The sequence below is a fragment of the Stenella coeruleoalba genome, assembly GCF_951394435.1.
Source record: "Stenella coeruleoalba genome assembly, chromosome: 11".
Lineage (NCBI taxonomy): Eukaryota > Metazoa > Chordata > Mammalia > Artiodactyla > Delphinidae > Stenella > Stenella coeruleoalba.
This window is the reverse complement of record NC_137157.1, coordinates 30,593,823-30,617,569: the sequence shown is the minus strand read 5'-3', so window position 1 is coordinate 30,617,569 and position 23,747 is coordinate 30,593,823. Positions and strand designations below refer to the sequence as shown.

The 23,747-nt window shown below is 41.8% G+C and overlaps 1 protein-coding gene across 9 annotated transcripts in view; it reads right to left on the bottom strand.

The window, feature by feature from the left end:
* POC1B (POC1 centriolar protein B) overlaps positions 1 to 23,747 on the bottom strand; it is a 142,954-nt gene that overhangs the window by 106,764 nt on the left and 12,443 nt on the right. For 3 of the 9 annotated variants that reach the window (XM_079937199.1, XM_079937195.1, XM_079937200.1), the window contains one exon: positions 62 to 146. The exons of 2 other annotated variants lie outside the window; for them this stretch is intronic. Coding sequence is in view for 5 of the 7 variants with exons in the window: in XM_079937195.1 (XP_079793321.1) it covers positions 62 to 146 (85 nt within the window). In the remaining 2 variants the exon portion in view is untranslated. Of the gene's footprint in view, positions 1 to 61; positions 943 to 23,747 lie in introns of those variants that run through there. 4 more of the 9 variants (XM_079937193.1, XM_079937194.1, XM_079937197.1 and 1 more) reach the window with 2 other exon arrangements.

The window sequence follows — 23,747 nt, the reverse complement described above, 5'->3', positions numbered from 1 at the left end:
AGGAGGCAAGGGTTCTGACCGGTTGAGCGTCTCATTACAAAAAGAAAAATAGAAAACTTACCAAGTTGTTTGCCGTCGGGACTAAAGTCCGCGGAGGTGATCGCCGCTTTGTGGCCCTTAAAATAACGCTGCAGAACGGGGTCCTCCTGGGAAGGAAAGTTGTCAAGTTTTGAAAGCAGATGCTGACCTCGAATTTGGGGGGGGGGGGGGTCGGGCATCAACGCTGTCCCCTCCCCCGGAGGCCGGCCCGGGAACGGCCGCATCGAAGGTGGGTGTGCAGAGCAGGAGCGCCCCGCGCGAGCACACGCGGCCACCGCTACAGGGGGACGCCGAGCGCCAACCTCCCCAGTAGAGCCGGCCGAATCCTCCACTCGCGCTTCCCAGAACCGAGCGCACGCAAGGGACCACCTGGGCAGCTCCATTTAAATGCACGTTCCGGGACCCCGCCCGCTGGCACGCAGTCACAGGTGCGAGGCGGGGCCCGGGCTTCGGTACTTTTCAAAAACTTCCCAGGTGATTCTGACGCAGGCTCTCCACGGAAACCCTCAGAGAATTCTGGGGTCCATGGGGCTGCCGGGGCTGTCGGAGCTCCGGGACTCGGGGAGGAGTGCCCGGGAGCTCGGCCAGGGCTCTGCGCTCCCGGTGTCCCAGTGGCAGAGGACGAGTCACCGGCGCCCCGGAGCGAGGGGCGAGGAGCTAGCGGCTCGGGACCCAACTGAGGACGTCTGCCTCCATCTCCCGCCAGGTGCGGGCGCGGCCCCGACCTGGCTCCCCAGCCGGCGGGACCGGCTCCGGGGTGGCGCACCCCAGCCCGTCCTTACCGGGGCGGAGGCCATGGGGGGAGCGGTTGGCTCCTGGCTCCTGCCCCCTGCCCGTGTGGGGAATCGGGGGAAGGGAGGGGGCGAGGTACGAAGGGGGACCTTGCGGCGCCCGGAACAGTCTGCCCGGAGCGGCAGCGCCTCGCGGTCACTACAACAACGGCCCACTCAAACCCCGCGCTCCAGGCATGGCCAGCCGAGCCCCGAGGCTCCGCCCGCGCCGTAGAGAGCCTGGCCTCCGCCACCTGGCAAGCGGGAAGCCCCGGGGTCAGGTGCCGGCACACATCAAAGCCAACTTTTACTAACACCTGCGCTCCCCACGACTTGACACAAGTAGGAGGGTAGTAACCGGGATAGAAAAGAGACCGATGGGTGGGAGAGGGTAATGAGCCTGTGATCGATGCAATCAGAGTTCTATTACACGTTAAAGAGACAGCCCGCGCGAATTTCAAGCTGGTCCCAGACAGCTTATGACGCACAAGAGAGTTTGATGCGAAATGGGGCCGCTTGCTATTTATTAATATACCCAAAGGAACTAAACCTCTGGAGGACAGGCTTGAATTTATTTAATCACAAGTTTTCACACAATGCCTGGCTTGTTATAAATGTATATACTGTATAAACGTGATGAATGAATTAATGTTGTGAATCCACTTAATGGTTTTCTGCTGTGCGTTTTCTATTCCAATCTCATTTGCATATGCTTTAGAGCAGCAAAGTGATACAGCAGCATATTTAAACTTTTTAGGAAGACGTAGAAAGGAACATATTGTTTTGTTTAAATTATTGGGCAATATAGTAACAAAAGCCTTTGCTACAGTAGGCTTTCTTGCACAGAATATCATTGAGCTTCAGCAACACTATGAAGTTAATAGAGTTACAAAATGTTACCAACCTTTACAAATTATAAACTTGATTCTTATTTTAATTTAATTATCAACGATCACACACAGCTCTTCCAGTTCCAAGTCCATACCCTTTTTTACCCTGCCTCAAAGCTTAAAGGACTCAGCTGAAAATTATATACAGAAGATTCTGGGCAGCATAAGATGGCATAATAGATCACAGCTGGTAAGATACACATTCTATGCAAATGAAAGATAAACTATACACCAAAATTACAGATTAACTAGTTGTCTAGTGATAGAATTTAGTTTTAATGAGTACTATACATAGCAATCAAGCAAGTAGGAAATAGCTTTAGACTGCAACATTAGTTCAAGTATATGTTTGTTGAATATCTCCTGTATATTTGGCTCTGAGGAGTACAAAGGTGACTGAGGTATTTTCCCGGCCTTTAAGAACTCAACAATCTAGGTTTCTGAGTTTCATATTTTAACATGAATAATGATGATTTAGGGCAGGGGTCCCCAACTTCTGGGCCGCGGACCGCTGCAGGTCCGCGGCCTGTTAGGAACCTGGCCATACAGCAGGAGGTGAGTGGCGGGCGAGCCAGCAAAGTTTCATCTGCCGCCCCCCCATCGCTCCCTCGCTCGCATTACCGCCTGGACCTTCCCCCCACCTCCCCTGCCACACATACACACACTCACCCCCCGTGGAAAAATTGTCTTCCACAAAACCGGTCCCTGGTGCCAAAAAAGTTGGGGACAGCTGATTTAGGGGACCTCATTCCCCAAAATGCTGAATCAGCATATAGGGGGTGGGATCGAGGACCCTATAGATGTAATAAGCCCCTTAGGTGATTGCCATGGGAGTCTCAGCTGCGTACATTGGGAAACATTGCTCTAGTTTAGGAGGTGATGTGTCCAGATTGTTGATACCAACAACTTATCAGCAAACTGTGGCAGGACTCTAAGCTTTGCTACTTATTCCCAGTCTAGGTTTGACTTTTTTTTTTTAAAAAAAAGAGCAATATATTTTAAAATAATGCTGGATGCTGGTGGGAATGTAAAAGGATATAGCACTGTGGAAACAGTTTGGCAGTTCCTCAAAAAGTTAACTCCTAGGTATATACCCAAATGTATTAAAAACAGGGACTGGAACAGATACTTGTACACCAATATTCATAGCAGCATTACTCACAATAACCAATAAGTGGAAATAATTCACGTATCCAACACGTGAATCAATAAACAAAATGTGATACCTACATAAAATGGACTGTTATTCAGTCATAAAAAGAAATTTTGATACATGTTATAACATGGGTGAACCTTAAATCGTTAAGCTAAGTGAATAAGCCAGACATAGAGGAACATATATTGTATGATTCCACCTATATGAGGTACCTCAAATACATGGATTTATAGAGAGAGATAGTGGAATGGAGGTTACCAGGGGATGGGGATAAGAATGGAGAGTTATTGCTTAACGGGTGTGGAGTATCTGTTTGAGATGATGTTCTTCCAGTTTTGTTGAGATATAACTGAATTACAGCACTGTATAAGTTTAAGGTATACAACATAATGAGTTGACTTTCATACATCATGAAATGATTATCACAGTAGGTTTAGTGAACATCCATCATCTCATATAGATACAAAATAAAAGGGTACGCAGCTAAGGAAGTGGCAGAGCTTTAGATTTTAGTGGGCACTTCCAGACTCCACCTCTTAATCACTAAGTCGTGATGCCTTTTTTGTGCTTGCAAGGGTATGATAAATGTAAAATTCTGTATCCTACCTAATGCTTTACCAGTTTACAAGATTTACAAAAGAAAAAAATGTAACACCTTTATTTCCATTCCACTGTCCTCATTTATTACTCCCAAATGCCCCTCCCATGATTCTCTTCCATATTTGATTTTATTTCTTTTTGCTCTTCCTAACCTTTGCAAACAGCAAAAGCTCAGAGGTGGATATTTGGAAATGTGGCCCAAGTTGAGGATTTTTTTTCTAACTCTAAGCCTGCTTCACTTCATGTAATTCTACTTGCTTACAGTAATTATTTGGGACCACCTCAAATTGCAAATTTATTAATCTGGATGGGAGTCACAATATTTAAAAATCTAAGGTGTCATTGGAGGCCAGGTACAAAGGTCGGGTAAAACTGACTCTTTAATTAGCCCTCCTTTTCCAGATCCCCTTCAAATCAGAAATTGAATTTATCCACTTGAACACTACAAAGGGTTGTTTCTGTTTTAGCACGAGTCATTCCGAGGTTACTTCCCTTCAAAGTGGAGAATTCAGGCATAGCACAAAAGTGCCATCTACTGTTCATTTCCCTATGTGGCACTTGGACTGAAAGTATAGTTGACCCTTGAACAACATGGGTTTGAACTGCACAGGTCCACTTATACGTGGATTTTTTTAAAATAAAGATATTGGAATTTTTTTTTGAAATTTGCAACAATTTGCAAAAAGCTTTCTAGGCTACTTTTTTGTAGCCTAGAAATCTCAAAACATTAAGAGAAATTTAGGTATGTCATGAATGCATAAAACTATGTAGATTAGTCCATCCTTCATAGGCAGAAGGTGAGTGATATTGAATATTAAATTAATCATGTATTAGTCTTCTTACTGTTTTATAACTTTGCTTTCAAAGAATTACATTACCATATGGTATGCCTCTCTCTTGTAATTAGAGAAACTGCGTATCAGCCTATCATCACAGGTGTTTCTTTAAATGTAACAATGTTTCCAATACTGTACTCTGAATATGACTGTATGCCATAAAATTTTTATATTGATTCATTCATTTAGTGTATAGCCTAGGCTACCATGAAGCATTTGCATTGATTGCACTAGACTACACGATAAAGCAATGATATTGCTGCTGCTTCATTATCAATGCATGAATCATTATACCTGAAAATAAACATGGATTTCCTTTTCACATTATCTTTTCATTTTTGATGTCTAGTGTTAGTAATATGTATAAGATATACAGTGGTTTGTATTATATAAGATAATATTGATGTAGATACAGGCAGACGATTCATCTTGTAAACAGACGACCTAAACTTATGGTATTGATAAATATAGTACAGTACTGTAAATGTATTTTCTCTCCCTTATTATTTTCTTAATAACATTTTCTTTTCTCTAGTTTACTCTATTGTAAGAATTTAGCATATAACACATATAACATACAAAATAGGTGTTCATCAACTGTGTATGTTATCAATAAGGCTTCCAATCAACAGTAGGCTATTAGTAAAATGTTTTGAGGAGTCAAAAGCTATACATGGGTTTTCAACTGCCCCTGGGGGGGTCAGCACTGTTCAAGGGTCAATTATTTTGTAGCCTGTTGCCTGGCAGTGTAACTCTCTTCTGGATACAGTTACTTCAAAGTATAGGAGAATACATAGAAAGGAAAGTACCAGATCCTTTTGAATCATTAAAGCATTAACCTTTAAAAAAAAAAAAAAGACTGAGTGATTTGTCAATCAACATTAAGTTGCCAAATCCTATCCACTATATCCTCACAACAGATTTTATCTTCCTATCCTTCTGTTCTTTGGCCCCAGCCCCTCTGCCTCTGCCTTCTAGAGTATTTCCATAATCCCTGAATTACTTTCTGACTTCAAGACCTACCTGTGTCTGTCTATCCTGCATGTTGCCAACAAACACAAAAGAATCACCTGGGTAGCTTAAGTACCAATTCTTGGGCCCTACCCCAGATATTTTGATTTAGAAATGCTGATGTGAATGCAAGTAATCTATATGTTCTTAAACAAGCTTTCCAGGTGATTATAATGTACATCAATATTTGGGAGCCAAGGGGCAAATCATGCCACGGGACTTCTTTAAAATGCATTTTGAACCTCAATGCATGAGGTGCATTGCATGGTCTGAACCTCAAACCAACTCTTATTTTATATCCAACAGCCCAGCTTCCCTAGGCCAATAGTTAAGCCATTGCAGAAAACTCCTGCAGGAAATGGGCATTAGGATCACCTGAAGGACTTGTTAAAATGCAAATAGCTGGGTCCCACTTGAGAGTTTCTGGTTCAGTAGGTCAGGGGTCCAAGAATTTGCATTTATATTTCCTAGATGTGACGCTTATGCTATCAATGAATCATTCTGTGGCAATCAGCAGACTAAATAAAAAGTGGTGTTGGGGACTTTCCTGGTGGCGCAGTGGTTAAGAATCCACCTGCCAATGCAGGGGACACGGGTTTGATCCCTGGTGCAGGAAGATCCCACATGCCACAGAGCAGCTAAGCCCATGCACCACAACTACTGAGCCTGTGCTCTACAGCCCATGAGCCACAACTACTGAGCCCACGTGCCATAACTGCTGAAGCCCGCGCACCTAGAGCCCGTGCTCTGCAACAAGAGAAGCCGCCGCAATGAGAAGCCCACGCACCGCAACGCAGAGTAGCCTCCGCTTGCTGCAACTAGAGAAAGCTCATGCGCAGCAACAAAGCCCCAACGGAGCCAAAAATAAAATAAATAAATAAATAAATTTATTTTTTTTTAAAGTGGTGGTGGGATGCAGGGAGGAGACAGGAAGTAGAATGGTGGTTGCTAGGGGTGGAGGGGAGGAGGAGATGGGGAGTTACTATTTAATGGGTACAGAGTTTCAGTTTGAGGAGATAATGAAGTTCTAGATGGATGATGGTAAGAGTTGCACAACAATGCGAATGTACTTAATGTCACTGAGCTATATACTTACAAATGGCTAAATAGTAAATTTATGGTGTGTATATTTTACCACAATTGAAAAAAAAGTAAGAGACGTATTGAAGGGGAAGAAAGTACATAAATAAAGGCATCTCTTTCATGGGATGAACTTCAGTAGAATGGAGAGCACTACAGGAATGGGGAATTCTGGCATTGTTGGAGTAGTGGCAGTAGGGATGTAAAGAAATTGATGGACGTGTGCAAGTGTGACATAAATAAAATGAAGGGGAGGGGGCAGAAAAACTGTGAATGCTGTCCTTGGTCCTGAACCAATAGTACCTGTTGGCAAATGGTTATCTGACCTACTTTGAGGCACTGGTAACTCCTCTTTTCGGGCTTACAGTTCAATATTTAATTTTTTAAAAAAAGAACGAAGATTTTACTGTCTCAGAACAAATAAAATCCCGAATTATTATCAATTTACCTAGCTTATTCCTTGTATTTTGACCGTTGTATCAGGTTACCACTTGTAAGGATTTTCTCTTTTTTTTTTTTTTTTTTTTTTTTTTTTTTGCGGTACTCGGGCCTCGCACTGTTGTGGCCTCTCCTGTTGTGGAGCACAGGCTCTGGACGCGCAAGCTCAGCGGCCATGGCTCACGGGCCCAGCCGCCCCGCGGCATGTGGGATCTTCCCGGACCGGGGAACGAACCTGTGTCCCCTGCATCGGCAGGCGGACTTTCAACCACTGCGCCACCAGGGAAGCCCCTCCTTTTTCCCATTAGAAAGAAAAGGCAGTCCATGCCCCCTTTCCCTCTCCATCCTAATCATAAGCTTATACATTGGAAGGTCAGTTGAGGTGAAGTATCACTAGGACTTGTCAAGTGACTGTGTAAGAGGGATGAAGGGGAAGATGGAATTGAAGATGGCTGGCAGGGTTTTGCTTAAACGACACCCCTCAAAGAGGCTTCAGAGACTACCCTATTTGGTGTGGCTCCTCTTTCCAGTCATTCCCTATCCAATTACCATGTTTTATTTTCTCCATAGCCCTTGCTGATCCCTCTGCCTTTATTTCCCTAAAATCTTTCCATGACCCCCTTCTTTTACTTCACTTAGGTCTCACAAGCTTTTTTAAAATTCATGCCCCCACTCATTCCTTATCACATTTAACTTTTATTTTTCTTCAAACATGTATGCCTCACAACTAAAAAATAGGCAAATGATTTGAAAAGACATTTCACCAAAGAAGATATATAAATGGCCAGAAAGCACATTAAAAGATTCCCAACATCATTAGTTATTAGAGAAATGCAAATCAAAACCACAATGAGATACTACTTCACAGCCACTAGGATAGCTATAATCAAAAAGATGAATAATCCTAGGTTGCAAGGATGTTTCAACATATGCAAATCAATAAATATAATACACTACATTAAAGGAATGAAAGACAAAAATCATATCATCTTAATAGATACAGAAAAAGTACTTGACAAAATTCTACATACTTTTATGATAAACACTCTTAATAAATTGAGTATAGAAGAAATATATTTCAACATTATAAAGGCCATATATGACAAACTCACAGGTATTCATACTCAGTGGTGAAAAGTTGAAAGCTTTTCCTCCAAGATCAAGAACAAGACAAAGGTGCCCACTCTCACCACTCCAATTCAGCATAGTACTGGAAATCCTAGACAGAGCAGTTAGGCAAGAAAAAGAAACAAAAGGCATCCAAGTTGGAAAGGAAGAAGTTAAATTGTGTGTTTGATGATGACATAATCTTGTATATAGAACATCCTAAAGACTCTACCAAAAACACTGTTACACCTAATAAACAAATTCAGTAAAGTTACAGGATACAAAACCAACACACAAAAATCAGCTGCATTTCTACACACTAACAATGAACTATCTGAAAAATAAAGAGAACATGCTGTTTAGCATCGAAAACAAAATACTTAGGAATAAATTTCACCAAGGAAGTTGATGAGCTATACATGAAACACTATAAGACATTGATGAAAGAAATTGAAGAAAAATAAGTGGAAAAATGTCCTGTGTTCATTAATCAGAAGAATTACTATTATTAATATTAATTTGTCCATACTACCCAAAGCCATTTATAGATTCAATGCAATCTCTATCAAAATTCCAATGGCATTTTTCACAGAAATTGAAAAAAAAATACTAAAATTTGCATGGAACCACAGAAGACCTCAACTAGTCAAAGCAATCCTGAGAAGAACAAAGCTTGAGGCATAACCATTCTTTGTTTCACACTATAATATAAAGTTATAGTAATCAAAACAGTATGGTAATGGTATAAAAACAGACACAAGTCCAATGAAACAGAATCGAAAGCCCATAAAAACTCTCACATATATGTCGACTAATATTTGACAAGGGAGCCCAAGAATACTCAATGGGAAAAGGACAGTCCCTTCAATAAACTGTTTTGAGAAAACTAGATAACCACATGCAGAAGGATAAAACTGGACCCTTATCTTACACCACTCACGAAAATTAGCTTGAAATGGATTAAAGACCTAAACATAAGACCTGAAGCCATACAACTGCTAGAAGAAAACATAAGGGGAAAGCTCCTAGACACTGGTTGTAGCAATGATTTTTTGATATGACATCAAAAGCACAAGCAATAAACACAAAAATTAATAACTGAGACTACATCAAACTAAAAGGCTTCTGCACAGCAAAAGAAACAATCAGCAAACTAAAAAGGCAACCTATGGAATGGGAGAAAATACTTGCAAATCATATCTTTGATAAGGGGTTAATACCCAAAGTATATAAAGAACTCATACAACTCAATAGCAAAAACCAATCTGAATAAAAAATAGAGGAACTAATATATATTTTTCCAAAAAAGACATATAAATGGCCAATAGGTACATGAAAAGGTGCTCAAAATCACTAATCATCAGGGAAATGCAAATCAAAACCATAATGAGAGAATCACCTGTTAGAATGGCTATCATCAAGAGAATGAGAGATACCAAGTGTTGTTAAGGATATAGAGAAAAGGGAACCTTTGTGCACTGTTGGTGGGAATGTAAATTGGTGCAACCACTATGAAAACAGTATGGAAGTCCCTCAAAAAATTAAAAATAGAACTACCATTTGATCCAGCAATCCCACTTCTGGGTATATATCCAAAGGAAATGAAAACAGGATCTCAAAGAGAAATTTGCACTCATATTTATTGCAGCATTATTCACAATAGCCAAGAAATGGGGGGAAAATATATGCCATTAAAAAACAGAAGGGGGGGCTTCCCTGGTGGCACAGTGGTTGAGAGTCTGCCTGCCAATGCAGGGGAACGGGTTCGTGCCCCGGTCCAGGAAGATCTCACATGCCGCGGAGCGGCTAGGCCTGTGAGCCATGGCCGCTGAGCCTGCGTGTCCAGAGCCTGTGCCACAACAGGAGAGGCCACAACAGGGAGAGGCCCGCATACTGCAAAAAACACACACACACACAAAAAAACCAAAAAAAAAAAAAACCAGAAGGGAATCCTGCCATTTGTGACAGCATGGATGGACTTTGAGGGCATTATGCTAAATAAAATAATTCACACAAAGACAAATACTGTATGATCTCATATGTGGAATCTAAAAACATCAAACTCATAGAAATAAAGTAGAATGCTGGCTGCCGGGGCTGAGGAGTAGGGTAAAAAGGGAGATGTTGGTCAAAGGGTACAAACTTTCAATTATAAGATGAGTAAGTTTTGGGGATCAATGTACAGCATGGTGACTATAGTTAACAACACTGTATTGTAAATTTAAAAGTTGATATGAGAGTAAAGCTTTGATGTTCTCACCCTAACAACAACAACAACAACAAAATGGTAATTATTTGATAATTATAGCTATATAGCTATTTTGCAATATAGCTATTTATCAAATCATCACACTGTACATCTTAAACTTACACAAAGTTATATGTCAATTATATCTCAATAAAGCAGGGGAGAAAAATGGAAAATAACAAGTGTTGGTGAGAATGTGGAGAAATTGAAACACTCCTGAGTGGTGGCAATGTAAAATGATCTGGCCACTTTATACCTAGCAGTAGAATTGTTGGGTGATATGGTAACTTGATGTTTAACTTTGTGAAGAATTTCCAAACTGTTCCTCAAAAAAGTTAAACATAGAGTTACCATATTACCAACCAATTCCACTCCTAGGTAAGTACCAATGATAAGTGAACATATATATCCACACAAAAACTTGGACACAAATGTTCATAGCACTATTACTCATAATAGCCAAAGGAAGAAACCACCTAAATGTCCATCAACTGATTAATGGGCAAACAAAATGTGGTACATCCATAAAATGGAATATTATCTGGCAATAAAAAGGCATGATTTATGCTACAACATGGATAAAACATGAAAACATTACGCTAAGTGAAAGAAGCCAGTAAACAATATTTGATCCTGTTCACAAAACATTCTCAGAACAGACAAATCCATAGAGACAGAAAGTGGATTCATGGTTGCCAGGGACTGCAGGGAGGAAAGAATGAGGAGTGACTACTAATGAGAAAGGGGCTCCTTTTTGGGGGAGATGAAACTATTCTGGAATTAGATAATGGTGACAGTTTCACAACTTAAGTATAAAAACCTTGCTTTTTATATTTAAAATATTAAATAAAAATTTTTCTTTAAATGAATAAACACAGGTAACCACTTATCTTTTTTTAAAAAAAAAACATCTTTATTGGAATAAAATTGCTTAACATTGTTGTGTTAGTTGCTGCTGAATAACAAAGTGAATCAGCTCTATGTATACATATATCCCCATATGCCTTCCCTCTTGCGTCTCCCTCCCACCCTCCCTATCCCACCCCTCTAGGTGGTCACAGAGCACCAAGCTGATCTCCCTGGGCAATGCAGTTGCTTCCCACTAGCTATCTATTATACATTTGGTAGTGTATATATGTCCATGCCACTCTCTCACTTTGTCCCAGCTTCACCTTCCCCCTCCCCATGTCCTCAAGTCCATTCTCTACATCTGCGTCTTTATTCCTGTCCTGCACCTAGGTTCATCAGAACCATTTTTTTCCCCATATATATGTGTTAGCATACGGAATTTGTTTTTCTCTTTCTGGCTTACTTCACTCTGTATGACAGACTCTAGGTCCATCCACCTCACTACAAATAACTCAATTTTGTTTCTTTCTATGGCTCAGGAATATTCCATTGTATATATGTGCCACATCTTCATTATCCATTCATCTGTTGATGGACACTTAAGTTGCTTCCATGTCCTGGCTATTGTAAATAGAGCTGCAATGAACATTGTGGTACATGACTCTTTTTGAATTATGGTTTTCTCAGGGTATATGCCCAGTAGTGGGATTGCTGGGTCGTATGGTAGTTCTATTTTTAGTTTTTTAAGGAACCTCCATACTGTTCCCCATAGTGGCTGTATCAATTTACATTCCCACCAACAGTGCAAGACGGTCCCCTTTTCTCCACACCCTCTCCAGCATTTATTGTTTGAGGATTTCTTGTTCATGGCCATTCTGACTGGTGTGAGGTGATAACTCATTGTAGTTTTGATTTGCATTTCTCTAATGACTAGTGATGTTGAGCATTCTTCCATGTGTTTTCTGGTGATCTGTATATCTTCTTTGGAGAAATGTCTATTTAGGTCTTCTGCCCATTTTTGGATTGGGTTGTTTATTTTATTGATATTGAGCTGCATGAGCTGCTTGTAAATTTTGGAGATTAATCCTTTGTCGTTGCTTTATTTGCAAATATTTTCTCCCATACTGAGGGTTCTCTTTTCATCTTGTTTATGGTTTCCTTTGCTGTGCAAGAACTTTTAAGTTTCATTAGGTCCCGTTTATTTTTGTTTTTATTTCCATTTCTCTAGGAGGTGGGTCAAAAAGGATCTTGCTGTGATTTATGTCATAGAGTGTTCTGCCTATATTTTCCTCTAAGAGTTTTATAGTGTCTGGCCTTATGTTTAGGTCTTTAATCCATTTTGAGTTTATCTTTGTGTATGGTGTTAGGGAGTGTTCTAATTTCATTCTTTTACAGGTAGCTGTCCAGTTTTCCCAGCACCACTTATTGAAGAGGCTGCCTTTTCTCCATTGTATATTCTTGCCTCCTTTATCAAAGATAAGGTGACCATATGTGCGTGGGTTTATCAATGGGCTTTCTGCCCTGTTCCATTGATCTATATTTCTGTCTTTGTGCCAGTACCATCCTGTCTTGATTACTGTAGCTTTGTAGTATAGTCTGAAGTCAGGGAGCCTGATTCTTCCAGCTCTGTTTTTTTTTTCTCAAGATTGCTGTGGCTATTCGGGGTCTTTTGTGTTTCCATACAAACTGTGAAATTTTTTGTTCTAGTTCTGTGAAAAATGCCAGTGGTAGTTTGATAAGGATTGCATTGAATCTGTAGATTGCTTTGTGTAGTAGAGTCATTTTCACAATGTTGATTCTTCCAATCCAAGAACATGGTATATCACTCCATCTGTTGGTATCATCTTTAATTTCTTCCATCAGTGTCTTACAGTTTTCTGCATACAGGTCTTTTGTCTCCTTAGGTAGGTTTATTCCTAGGTATTTTATTCTTTTTGTCCCAATGGTAAATGGGAGTATTCCTTAATTTCTCTTTCAGATTTTTATCATTAATGTATAAGAATGCAAGAGATTTCTGTGCATTAATTTTGTATCCTGCTGCTTTACCAAATTGATTAGCTCTAGTAGTTTTCTGGTAGCATTTTTAGGATTCTCTATGTGTAGTATCATGTCATCTGCAAACAGTGACAGCTTTACTACTTTTCTGATTTGGATTCCTTTTATTTCTTTTTCTTCTCTGAGTGCTGTGGCTAAAACTTCCAAAATTATGTTGAAAATAGTGGTGAGAGTGGACAACCTTGTCTTGTTCCTGATCTTAGTGGAAATGGTTTCAGATTTTCACCATTGAGAACAATGTTGGCTGTGGGTTTGTCATATATGGCCTTTATTATGTTGAGATAAGTTCCCTCTATGCCTACTTTCTGGAGGGTTTTTATCATAAATGGGTGTTGAATTTTGTCAAAAGCTTTTTCTGCATCTATTGAGATGATCGTATGCTTTTTCTCCTTCAATTTGTTAATATGGTTTATCACATTGATTGATTTGCATATATTGAAGAATCCTTGCATTCCTGTGATAAACTCCACTTGATATGGTGTATGATCCTTTGTTGGATTCTGTTTGCTAGTATTTTGTTGAGGATTTTTGCATCTATGTTCATCAGTGATATTGGCCTGTAGTTTTCTTTCTTTGTGGCATCTTTGTCTGGTTTTGGTATCAGGGTGATGGTGGCCTCATTGAATGAGTTTGGGAGTGTTCCTCCCTCTGCTATATTTTGGAAGAGTTTGAGAAGGATAGGTGTTAGCTCTTCTTTAAATGTTTGATAGAATTTGCCTGTGAAGCCATCTGGTCCTGGACTTTTGTTTATTGGAAGACTTGTAATCACAGTCTTAACTTCAGTGCTTGTGATTGGTCTGTTTATATTTTCCATTTCTTCCTGTTTCAGTCTCAGAAGGTTGTGCTTTTCTAAGAATTTGTCCATTTCTTCCAGGTTGTCCATTTTTTTCGCATATAGTTGCTTGTAGTAGTCTCTCACGATCCTTTGTATTTCTGCAGTGTCAGTTGTTACTTCTCCTTTTTCATTTCTAATTCCATTGAGTATTCTCCCTTTTTTCCTTCATGAGCCTGGCTAATGGTTTATCAATTTTGTTTATCTTCTGAAAGAACCAACTTTTAGTTTTATTGATCTTTTCTATCGTTTCCTTCATTTCTTTTTCATTTATTTCTGATCTGATCTTTATGAGTTCTTTCCTTCTGCTAACTTTGGAGTTTTTTTGTTCTTTCTCTAATTGTTTTAGGTATAAGGTTAGGTTGTTTACTTGAGATGTTTCTTGCTTCTTGAGGTAGGATTGAATTGCTATAAAGTTCCCTCTGAGAACTGCTCTTGCTGCATCCCATAGGTTTTGGGTCGTCTTGTTTTCATTGTCATTTGTTTCTAGGTATTTTTTGATTTCCTCTTTTATTTCTTCAGTGATCTCTTGGTTACTAAGTAGTATAATGGTTAGTCTCCTTGTGTTTGTATTTTTTACAGATTTTCTTTTCCTGTTATTGATACCTAGTCTCATAGCGTTGTGGTCAGAAAAGATACTTGATATGGTTTCAATTTTCTTAAATTTACCAAGGCTTGATTTGTGACCCAATATATGATCTATCCTGGAGAATGTTCCATAGCACTTGAGAAGAAAGTGTATTCTGTTGTTTTTGGATGGAATGTCATATAAATATCAATTAAGTCCATCTTGTTTAATGTATCATTTAAAGCTTGTGTTTCTTTATTTTCATTTTGGATGATCTGTCCATTGGAGAAAGTGGGGTGTTAAAAGTCCCCTAGTATGATTGTGTTACTGTCGATTTCCCCTTTTATGGCTGTTTAACATTTGCCTTATGTATTGAGGTGCTCCTATGTTGAGCGCATAAATATTTACAATTCTTTTATCTTCTTCTTGGATTGCTCCCTTCATCATTATGTAGTGTCCTTCTTTGTCTGTTGTAATAGTCTTTATTTTAAAGTCTATTTTGTCTGATATGAGAATTGCTACTCCAGCTTTCTTTTGATTTCCATTTGCATGGAATATCTTTTTCCATCCCCTCACTTTCAGTCTGTATGTGTCCCTAGGTCTGAAGTGGGTCTCTTGTAGACAGCATATATATGGGTCTTGTTTTTGTATCCATTCAGCCTGTCTATGTCTTTTGATGGGAGCATTGAATCCATTTACATTTAAGGTAATTATCGATATGTATGTTCCTATAACCATTTTCTTCATTGTTTTGTGTTTGTTTTTGTAGGTCTTTCCCTTCTCTTGTGTTTCCTGCCTAGCGAAGTTCCTTTAGCATTTGTTGTAAAGCTGGATCGGTGGTGCTGAATTCTCCTGGCTTTTGCTTGTTTGTAAAGGTTTTAATTTCTCTGTCGAATCCGAATGAGATCCTTGCTGAGTAGAGGAATCTTGGTTGTAGGTTTTTCCCTATATTACTTTAAATATGTCTTGCCACTGCCTTCTGGCTTGCAGAGTTTCTGCTGAAAGATTAGCTGTTAACCTTATGGTGATTCCTGTGCATGTTATTTGTTGTTTTTCCCTTGCTGCTTTTAATATTTTTTCTTTGTATTTAATTTTTGATAATTTGATTAATATGTGTCTTGGCGTGTTTCTCCTTGGATTTATCCTGTATGGGACTCTGTGCATTTCCTGGACTTGATTATTTCCTTTCCCATATTAGGGAAGTTTTCAACTATAATCTCTTGAAATATTTTCTCAGTCCCGTTCTTTTTCTCTTCTTCTTCTGGGACCCCTATTATTCAAATGTTGGTGTGTTCAATATTGTCCCAGAGGTCTCTGAGACTGTCCTCAATTCTTTTCATTCTTTTTTCTTTATTCTGCTCTGTAGCAGTTATTTCCACTATTTTATCTTCCAGGTAGAACTTATCCATTCTTCTGCCTCAGTTATTCTGCTATTGATTCCTTCTTTAGAATTTTTAATTTCATTTATTGTGCTGTTCATCATCGTTTGTTTGCTCTTTAGTTCTTCTGGGTCCTTATTAAATGTTTCTTGTATTCTCTCCATTCTATTTCCAAGATTTTGGATCATCTTTACTATCATTACTCTGAATTCTTTTTCAGGTAGACTGCCTATTTCCTCTTCATTTGTTTGGTCTGGCAGGTTTTTACCTTGCTCCTTCATCTGCTGCATATTTTTCTCTCTTCTCATTTTGTTTAAGTTACTGTGTTTAGGGTCTCCTTTTCACAGGCTCGTAGTTCCCGTTGTTTTTGGTGTCTTCCCCCAGTGCGTAAGGTTAGTTCAGTGGGTTGTGTAGGCTTCCTGGTGGAGGGGACTGGTGCCTGTGTTCTGGTGGATGAGGCTGGATCTTGTCTTTCTGGTGGGCAGGACCGCGTCTGGTGGTGTGTTTTGGGGTGTCTGTGAACTTGTTATGATTATAGGCAGCCTCTCTGCTAATGGATGTGGTTGTGCTCCTGTCTTGCTAGTTGTTTGGCATAGGGTGTCCAGCACTGGAGCTTGCTGCTCTTTGAGTGGGGCTGGGTCTTAGCGTTGAGATGGAGATCTCTGGGAGAGCCCTCGCTGATTGATATTACTTGGGGCCAGGATGTCTCTGGTGGTCCATTGTCCTGAACTCAGCTCTCCCATTTCAGAGGCTCAGGTCTGACCCCTGGCTGGAGCACCAAGACCCTGTCAACCACACGGCTTTCCAGGTTGTTGAAACAAGAGCGAAGTACCTACATCTTAAATCAATTCCTGTTCCTGTCTTGAGAACTGCTGTCAGCTTTCTGCTTCAGCACTAGCCTTTGTCCCCGTGGTTTCAGCTGCTTGCCTTGCAAGTGACCCAGTTAACCCAGCTAGCTCGTATGGGATAACCACTTATCTTTTACCAGAATGTAAAATTTATATCAGTCATCCTCACGGAACAGAATGAAAACATTACAAACAAGATAAAATTTATTAGTAAAGGAGTCAACTATGTTTATGCTAGTGAAAAGTTAAATAGCAGTGTGTTTTCAGTCAAATGAGTAAGTAACTGGGGGGAAAAAGGCTCAGAGAGTAGCCTGGAAATTTCTATTTATCTCCATAAAATAAATGAGAGTCATCCATTTTAGAATTTAACACCACAGAGCGAATATGGGTATTATTACCGCCTGCTGCATGGCAGATAGTAAGTGTTTAATAGCAGTTGGAGACTTATCCTTCTGTTTTCTGATCCCCCCTAAGTTTTGAGTAAATACTCTTTTATCACAGAAGGGAGATGGGAGGCAGGTCAGAGGACAGCACTGTTGTGTCTTAGCTTCCCCAGGCCCAGGAACTCAGTCTGAGTCTCATGGAGAGAGGGAGCAGAGGGAGAAGCAGGAGAAGCTGCTTTGTGGTTGAGTCTGGTGAGACACTTAACACAGGCTGCACTTCTTGGGCACCCCGGAAGCTAAGTGGAAAACGAGGCACCAGAGGAGAAGGCTCCCTCCCAGGTCTGCATGGACCACAGCATGGCCTCAGCACCATGAAGACTGCAGGGACCTTACCCTACTGCGTTTCTGTGAACTATTCAATTCAATTGCATCATCTAAATCAGTGGTTCATAACTAGGGACAATCTCCCCCCACCACACACCTTCCTTGGGGGGACATTTGGCAATGTCTAGAGAGAGACATTTATGGTTGTCACAACTGGGGGTGTGGGTGCTACTGGCATCTGCTGGGTAAACAGCAAGGATGTTGCTAAACATGCTGCAATACATAGGGCAGCCCCTTGCAATAACTCTCCAGTCCCAAATGCCAATAGTGCCAAAGTTGAGAACTCTTGGTTTAAATGAAAGCACTTAGCACAGTGCCTGACACTTGTTAAAAGCTCAAGAAATGTTGATTCATTGTTATGGGCTGGTCTTCTCCTGGTGTTCAGAATGTTTCAAATAATTGGCAATCACCTAAACTCACCATATATATACTACAGCTTCTTCACTGTAAGACATACTTTAAAAAAAAAATCAGTTTCAGTTTTTTGACTTGGCATGAGATGTGAACATTTATATATTTTCTCCCTAAGTAGCTGTTATCAAATCTTGGTGGATGTCAGTTAATCACCTCTTGAACTTCCAAAAAAGCAGTCTACTGTGTACCCTTCTAGGTTTCTATTTCCTGTGTTAGATCAGGAGTTCCTGAAATAGTGCCTGGAGACATGAAAAAGTAACCTATTCATATGTGAGTTGATTTATTATCACCAATACAGAGTCACTAATTGACTTTTCTCCTGCTGCTGCTGACAAATACTGCTGTCAAGCTCTGCACATGCTAACCTTTTCCTGATGAATACTTAGAACAACAAAAAGCTGCAAAACATTAGCTTTGGTCGGGGCCCTGGGAAGTCTTTCGATTCCTTTCTATTAGAGATGAGAAACTAGAGATCTCTGAAGGCTCGTTGACTTTCCCAACTCCATTCAGCTAGACCATCACGGAGCTCCGTGGTGCTTTCCACAGACACTAGAGGAAAGGTAACCAAAATGCCCAGTAGGATGGAAATGGCATGGATACTGGTGAGGTGGGGAAAAAAAAATGTACACCGCAGGAGATCAGGAAGGACTGAACAGAAGACATGGCTGTTGAGCCATCACCTCTAAACAGGAAAGGGGATTGGGATTGGGTAAAGGCCAGGGAGGAGAGTGGGTTGTAAAGGGTTTGGATGTGGAGTGTGTAAGGGCACTGCAGATGGATGAAATAATCTGACAATCCTGGAGCGCTAAGCAGCATATTATAGTATGGAAACTGTAAGTAGTTGGTTTGTTGGAGCGCAGGGTACCAGGGAGGTGAGGGAGAGATGAGAGTTTCAACCTGAGATTGGACATAGTATGAGTAGAATCTGTCAGGAGCCAGATGCCACTCTCAAATAGGGGAACTGAGGAGAGCTTAATAAAAGGACTGTTTACAATGGTGTGGCAGGATTAGGGGAAACAACTGAGATATGCTGTGCTATGGGGGTAATAACAGCACAAAGCCATTTCCATCCCTAGGTCTGAAGGGGGACATGGAGAGCCAACACCAAGGGACCAGATATCTCAGAGTCTGCATGACAGGAGCTGTGGGCTTTGCTATAAGGGTACTGTCTTCTCTTAGCAACCTGGCTGGGAGGGGCCAGGGGAAATAATACCCCAGACCTCAATGCTCATGACTTCCATTGGTTAAAATAAACCGGAAGTTAGTGGGCAAGGGAAGCAATGGAGGCAGTCTTTACAGGTCAGCATCCAGGGGCCCAGAGCAGAGCAGAAAGTGGTGGAGAGTAGACCCAAAGGGACAAACAGAAAACATTCAGCACAGAAGAAGTGACAAACAGCTGGAGGAATCAACAAAATCTCAGAGAGCATCCCGTGGGTCTCAGGACATCACTGAAGATTTCAAAGTTGGAGCACCACTGGCCTCTAGGGGGCGCTCAAGGATTTCTCTCCTTACACTCAATCGCGCCAGAGAAGAACCGTCAATAGAGGCTAAGGACAAAAAAAGATTCCACAAAATGAGCCCTTCGCTAGGGGATGGAACTCAGAAGTGGAAAGGGATTGTTCCCAGAAATGGAAATTTCCCCTTTGCACTTAGATTTACTACATTTGGATTGATTTGTAATAATACCAATTAAATAAATCAAAGCTAACACTATTCTTCACTGTGTGCCAAGTTTTAGCACAACATTTAGTACAACTCTTCGAGGTAAACACCATTTAAAATCCCATTTTACAGATTAGGAGACTGAGAGCACCTGGATTTAGACCCACATTACACTGGACTATTCTGCTCTTTTTTTCTCCCGGGTTGCTGGTTTAGTCCACTAGGTCAAAGCTTGCCCTTCCTTAGAAGCTTAATAAAACCAGGGCAGCGTCCAGTGAAAAGGAGGCTTGAAAAAAGAGGCAACTTTCTATGTTAGGATTTATTTTCATTTAACAATTTAAAGCACCTATTTAATGATTGAACACTGACTACGTGCCAGGCTTTGGGCCGGGTGCCAGGGATACCCAGGTGAACAAGATGAGAGGCACCACAGTGTAACACCTGAGAGATTTCAGAGGCTGATGAACGGATGTGAATCCTGAGTCTACCACATGCTGCCCATGTGACCAGGGTCAGTCACGTAAATCACTTAACACTCTTGTTTCCTCACTGTCTAAAATATAATAGATAAATACACTTAGAACAACGCCAGGCATGTTGTTAATACTACAAAGGTATGAACTGCTATCCTTACGACATACTGTCAGGCTCTGAAGCTTTTTCAATAGATGGAGAGACACAGAGAGAGACAAGGTCAGGTTCTGCGCCGGGTGCAAAAGGCCGTGTTGTCTGCCGCTTTGGCAAGGCCTGGGGTTATAAGGGCAAAAGCGGTTCTGGAGGCTCTACTCGGTCCAGTTCAGCTGTTGGGTTTGGGGTCAAAGCTCTAGTTCCGAGGTGGCAGACAAGTTCCTGTCTGGCATTCCGAGTCCAACCAGTTGATACTGGTTGATACCAGCTGATACCAGTAAGAGGAATTCTCAGACTGCACGTAGAGTTAATGAGAAAGCATGCCATGAGCCATAAAGGCTTCCTGCCATTGACAGTACTGAGAGCAGATGGCTCTTGGTTCTAGAATAGTTCTTTGCCTGGAATGTCCCTCCAGCACAGGGATCTGGGGAGGCCTCAGAGGTCCTGACAAAAGTCACAGATGAAGGTAACCAGTCACCCCAGTTTGTCTAGGACTGTCCCAGTTTTAGCTCTGAAGGAATCATCCTGCATCCGAGGAAGCCCCTCCACCTTAGACACAACCCAGTTAACGTCACAGGCTTTTTCTACCTGACAACACTTAAAAAAACAACAACTATAAACTCTGACCAGTAGGGATTCTTTTTTCAGCCTGTGAAAAGGCATGTCTTCTGGCCTGCTGTAATATGCTGGCCTGTACATCCCTAACTTTCCCTTCACCTCCCAACAGCCAACGGTATAGCTCTCTCATTTCTCAGCTATTCCCCTGCTCTATCCATTGAAGTCTTAGCAGGAAACAGATGGCACCCTCAAAGGGGTTTAACTGAAAAGCATTTCACGCAGGGATTATTTACAGAGGCGTGGGCAGGGTTCACGGAACCAGCAAGATCTGGGGGGACACCCAGGGATTAGCCCTCAGCCCAGAGAGGGGTGCTGCTCCTGGCCTGCGGAGAGCTGAGCTGTGCAGAGAGGCCCTGGAGCCTCAGCCGGGAGGAGCGGGCAGGCGGGAGGAGGAACCCCTGACCTGGCCCCCCGCCTGCCCTCCAGCCTCTTGCCGGTGCCTCCCGATCAGAGGGCGAGGGAAGCACACCAGGCGGCAGCAGGTGTGGTGGCCGTCAGCCTCCCAAGCCCCAGAGTCTGGCCAGAAAAGAGCTAAGAATAACCAGGCCAGGCCATCCTGTTGTCACTCAGCTTCCGTTCTAGTCCTTTCCTCGCTGAAGAAACTCAGGCCCCCAACAACGAGAACACTCAACATCGCGTCGCCGAGGGGTGACAGAGTTCAGTCCTGCTCCTTCCTGGAAACTAAAGCCGGCAGGGTGCAAGGCAACCAGGAAAGCGAGACAAAGAAACAATGACCACAGCATGTAGTGGCTCCAGCCTTGCGTCTGAGTGGAACTAATGTGACAATCCTGACTTCCTTCTTCCACTGTTCAGTCCATGACGCCCTTACTCTCGACAGCACCTTGGAGGTGAAGGTGTTCTTACCTGAAGGGATGAGCCAACCTTCAGTCTCACAGGACCCAGGTACTTAATGGCTCTGTCTTTATCGAGTTGCTGCGGTCTCCCACTGACCATGACTACTGAACAGGGAGTGCAATAAATTCCATGGGCTCCAGACATGGCGTTGTCCCCATTTTGTAGCAACAATCCAACTTCTCCCTGATAAGCAGCATCAGTCACACTGGCCCATTACAGGCACCCAGTTCTCTGCCCTTAAGCAGTGGCAGGCACAGCCTGAGATGGCCAGGGGCAGTCTCAGTGTTGTCCAGTGGAAATATTCCTCCCTGTTTGGCACAAGGACCTCAAACTCACTAGATACAATGTTTCAGGGACAGGAAGATAATCTTCTTGAAGTGGGTTACTAAGGGTAACATTGAGAGAAGCCACTGCCACCTCCACCCCTGGATTCCCAGGGCCATATACTCAATACCTTGTATTGACTACGGACCTGACCACTCGACAAACACCACCCCAGCCTCACAAGATGTTGTCTCCCCCGCCTCCATGAACTGAGCCTTCAATAAGTCAGACAAAGACAAATATCATATGACATCACTTATAAGGGGAATCTAAAAAAATGATACAAATGAATCTAAAAAAAGATACAAATGGACTTATTTACAAAATAGGAACAGACTCACAGACTTAGAAAACAAACTTTATGGCTACCAAAAGGGAAAGGTAGGGGGAGGGATAAATCAGAAGTTTGTGATTAACATACACACACTACTATATGTAAAATAGATAATCAACAAGGACCTACTGTATAGCACAGGGAACTCTACTCAATATTCTTTAATAACCTATGTGGGAAAAGAATCTGAAAATGAATGGATATATGTATGTGGATAACTGAACTGTACACCTGAAACTAACACAACATTGTAAATCAACTATAATATAAAATAAAAACTGAATTGAAAAAAACCCTGAGCCTTCAATATGACATTCCATCATTCCATCAAGCCAGGTGCTTCTAGGTGATGTGAGAACAATGGGTTTCTTGATGTCAGCTCTCAATACCACAGTTATTTCACTGTAAATGAGCTCCTCGGTCAGAGGCGATGATGTGTGTGATACCATGGGGGTGAACAGGCAGCCTATCGATCACATATGGTGGTGCTGGCCGAAGCATCACCGGTAGGAAAGGGGAGTCACTCTCCAGGATATGCAATTATTTCCATACAGACACATTACTGCCCCTTCCAAAATGGAGTGGTCCAAAAGAATTGACCTGAGTGGCAGGTGCTCCCAGGAAACGATGCCAAGCAAGGGCTCAGTGTTAGATTCCGGTTTAGAAAGTTGGACACTCAGCAGTGGCAGAGGCCAGCTCAGCTGTGGTGAGAGGACGTGCCTGTCTTCATTCCCATATATCGTGTCTATTTCTTCCCACAGCCACTTGGTACTTGGGCCATTTATGCGAGCTCAGAGATGGCCGGGGAAGGGGCTTGCTGACAAACAAGGCATAGGTCGTCTTGGCCTCCTCCTTACTTAGCCTTCCATGAAATGGATGTCCTCTGGGGGGCATTTACATGGGGCTCAAATGGCTTTGAACACTGTAGCCATTCTTAGGGATCCATGACGTAATTTCCCTACAGATGGTCTTGGCTCCAATCTTCCAATATGTTTAAAAATTGCTAAGTCCCTGATAAGTTGACCAACCTGGTTAGCCATTGCCCATGAATCAGTGTACTTCAGGAAAACTCAGGTTATCTCTTTTTTCATGTCAAGTGACCAACCAGATGTAGTGCCCAAAGTTCTATCTACTGGGAGATTTCCCTGTGACTTGCAGAGCCACCCTAGACAGATAGCTCCTTGAATCAGGCCAGCATCCCCCTGTCTTCTGATTGTTTGCTCAGAGGGAATTCCCTGGGGCCAGAGGTAGGGTTTGAGGGAGAGGCAGGAAACAGTAGGAAGTCTGAGTCGTGTGGTTCTGCAGGGAAGAGAAGGGCTGAGAATAGAATTGGGGATGTGAAGGGATAGAGGATAACAGCTCACCCACATATGTGCAAGTTCTTTACCCTTAAATTTAAATGGAGCTTCAGTAACCTTACTTCTTACTTTATATGAGAAA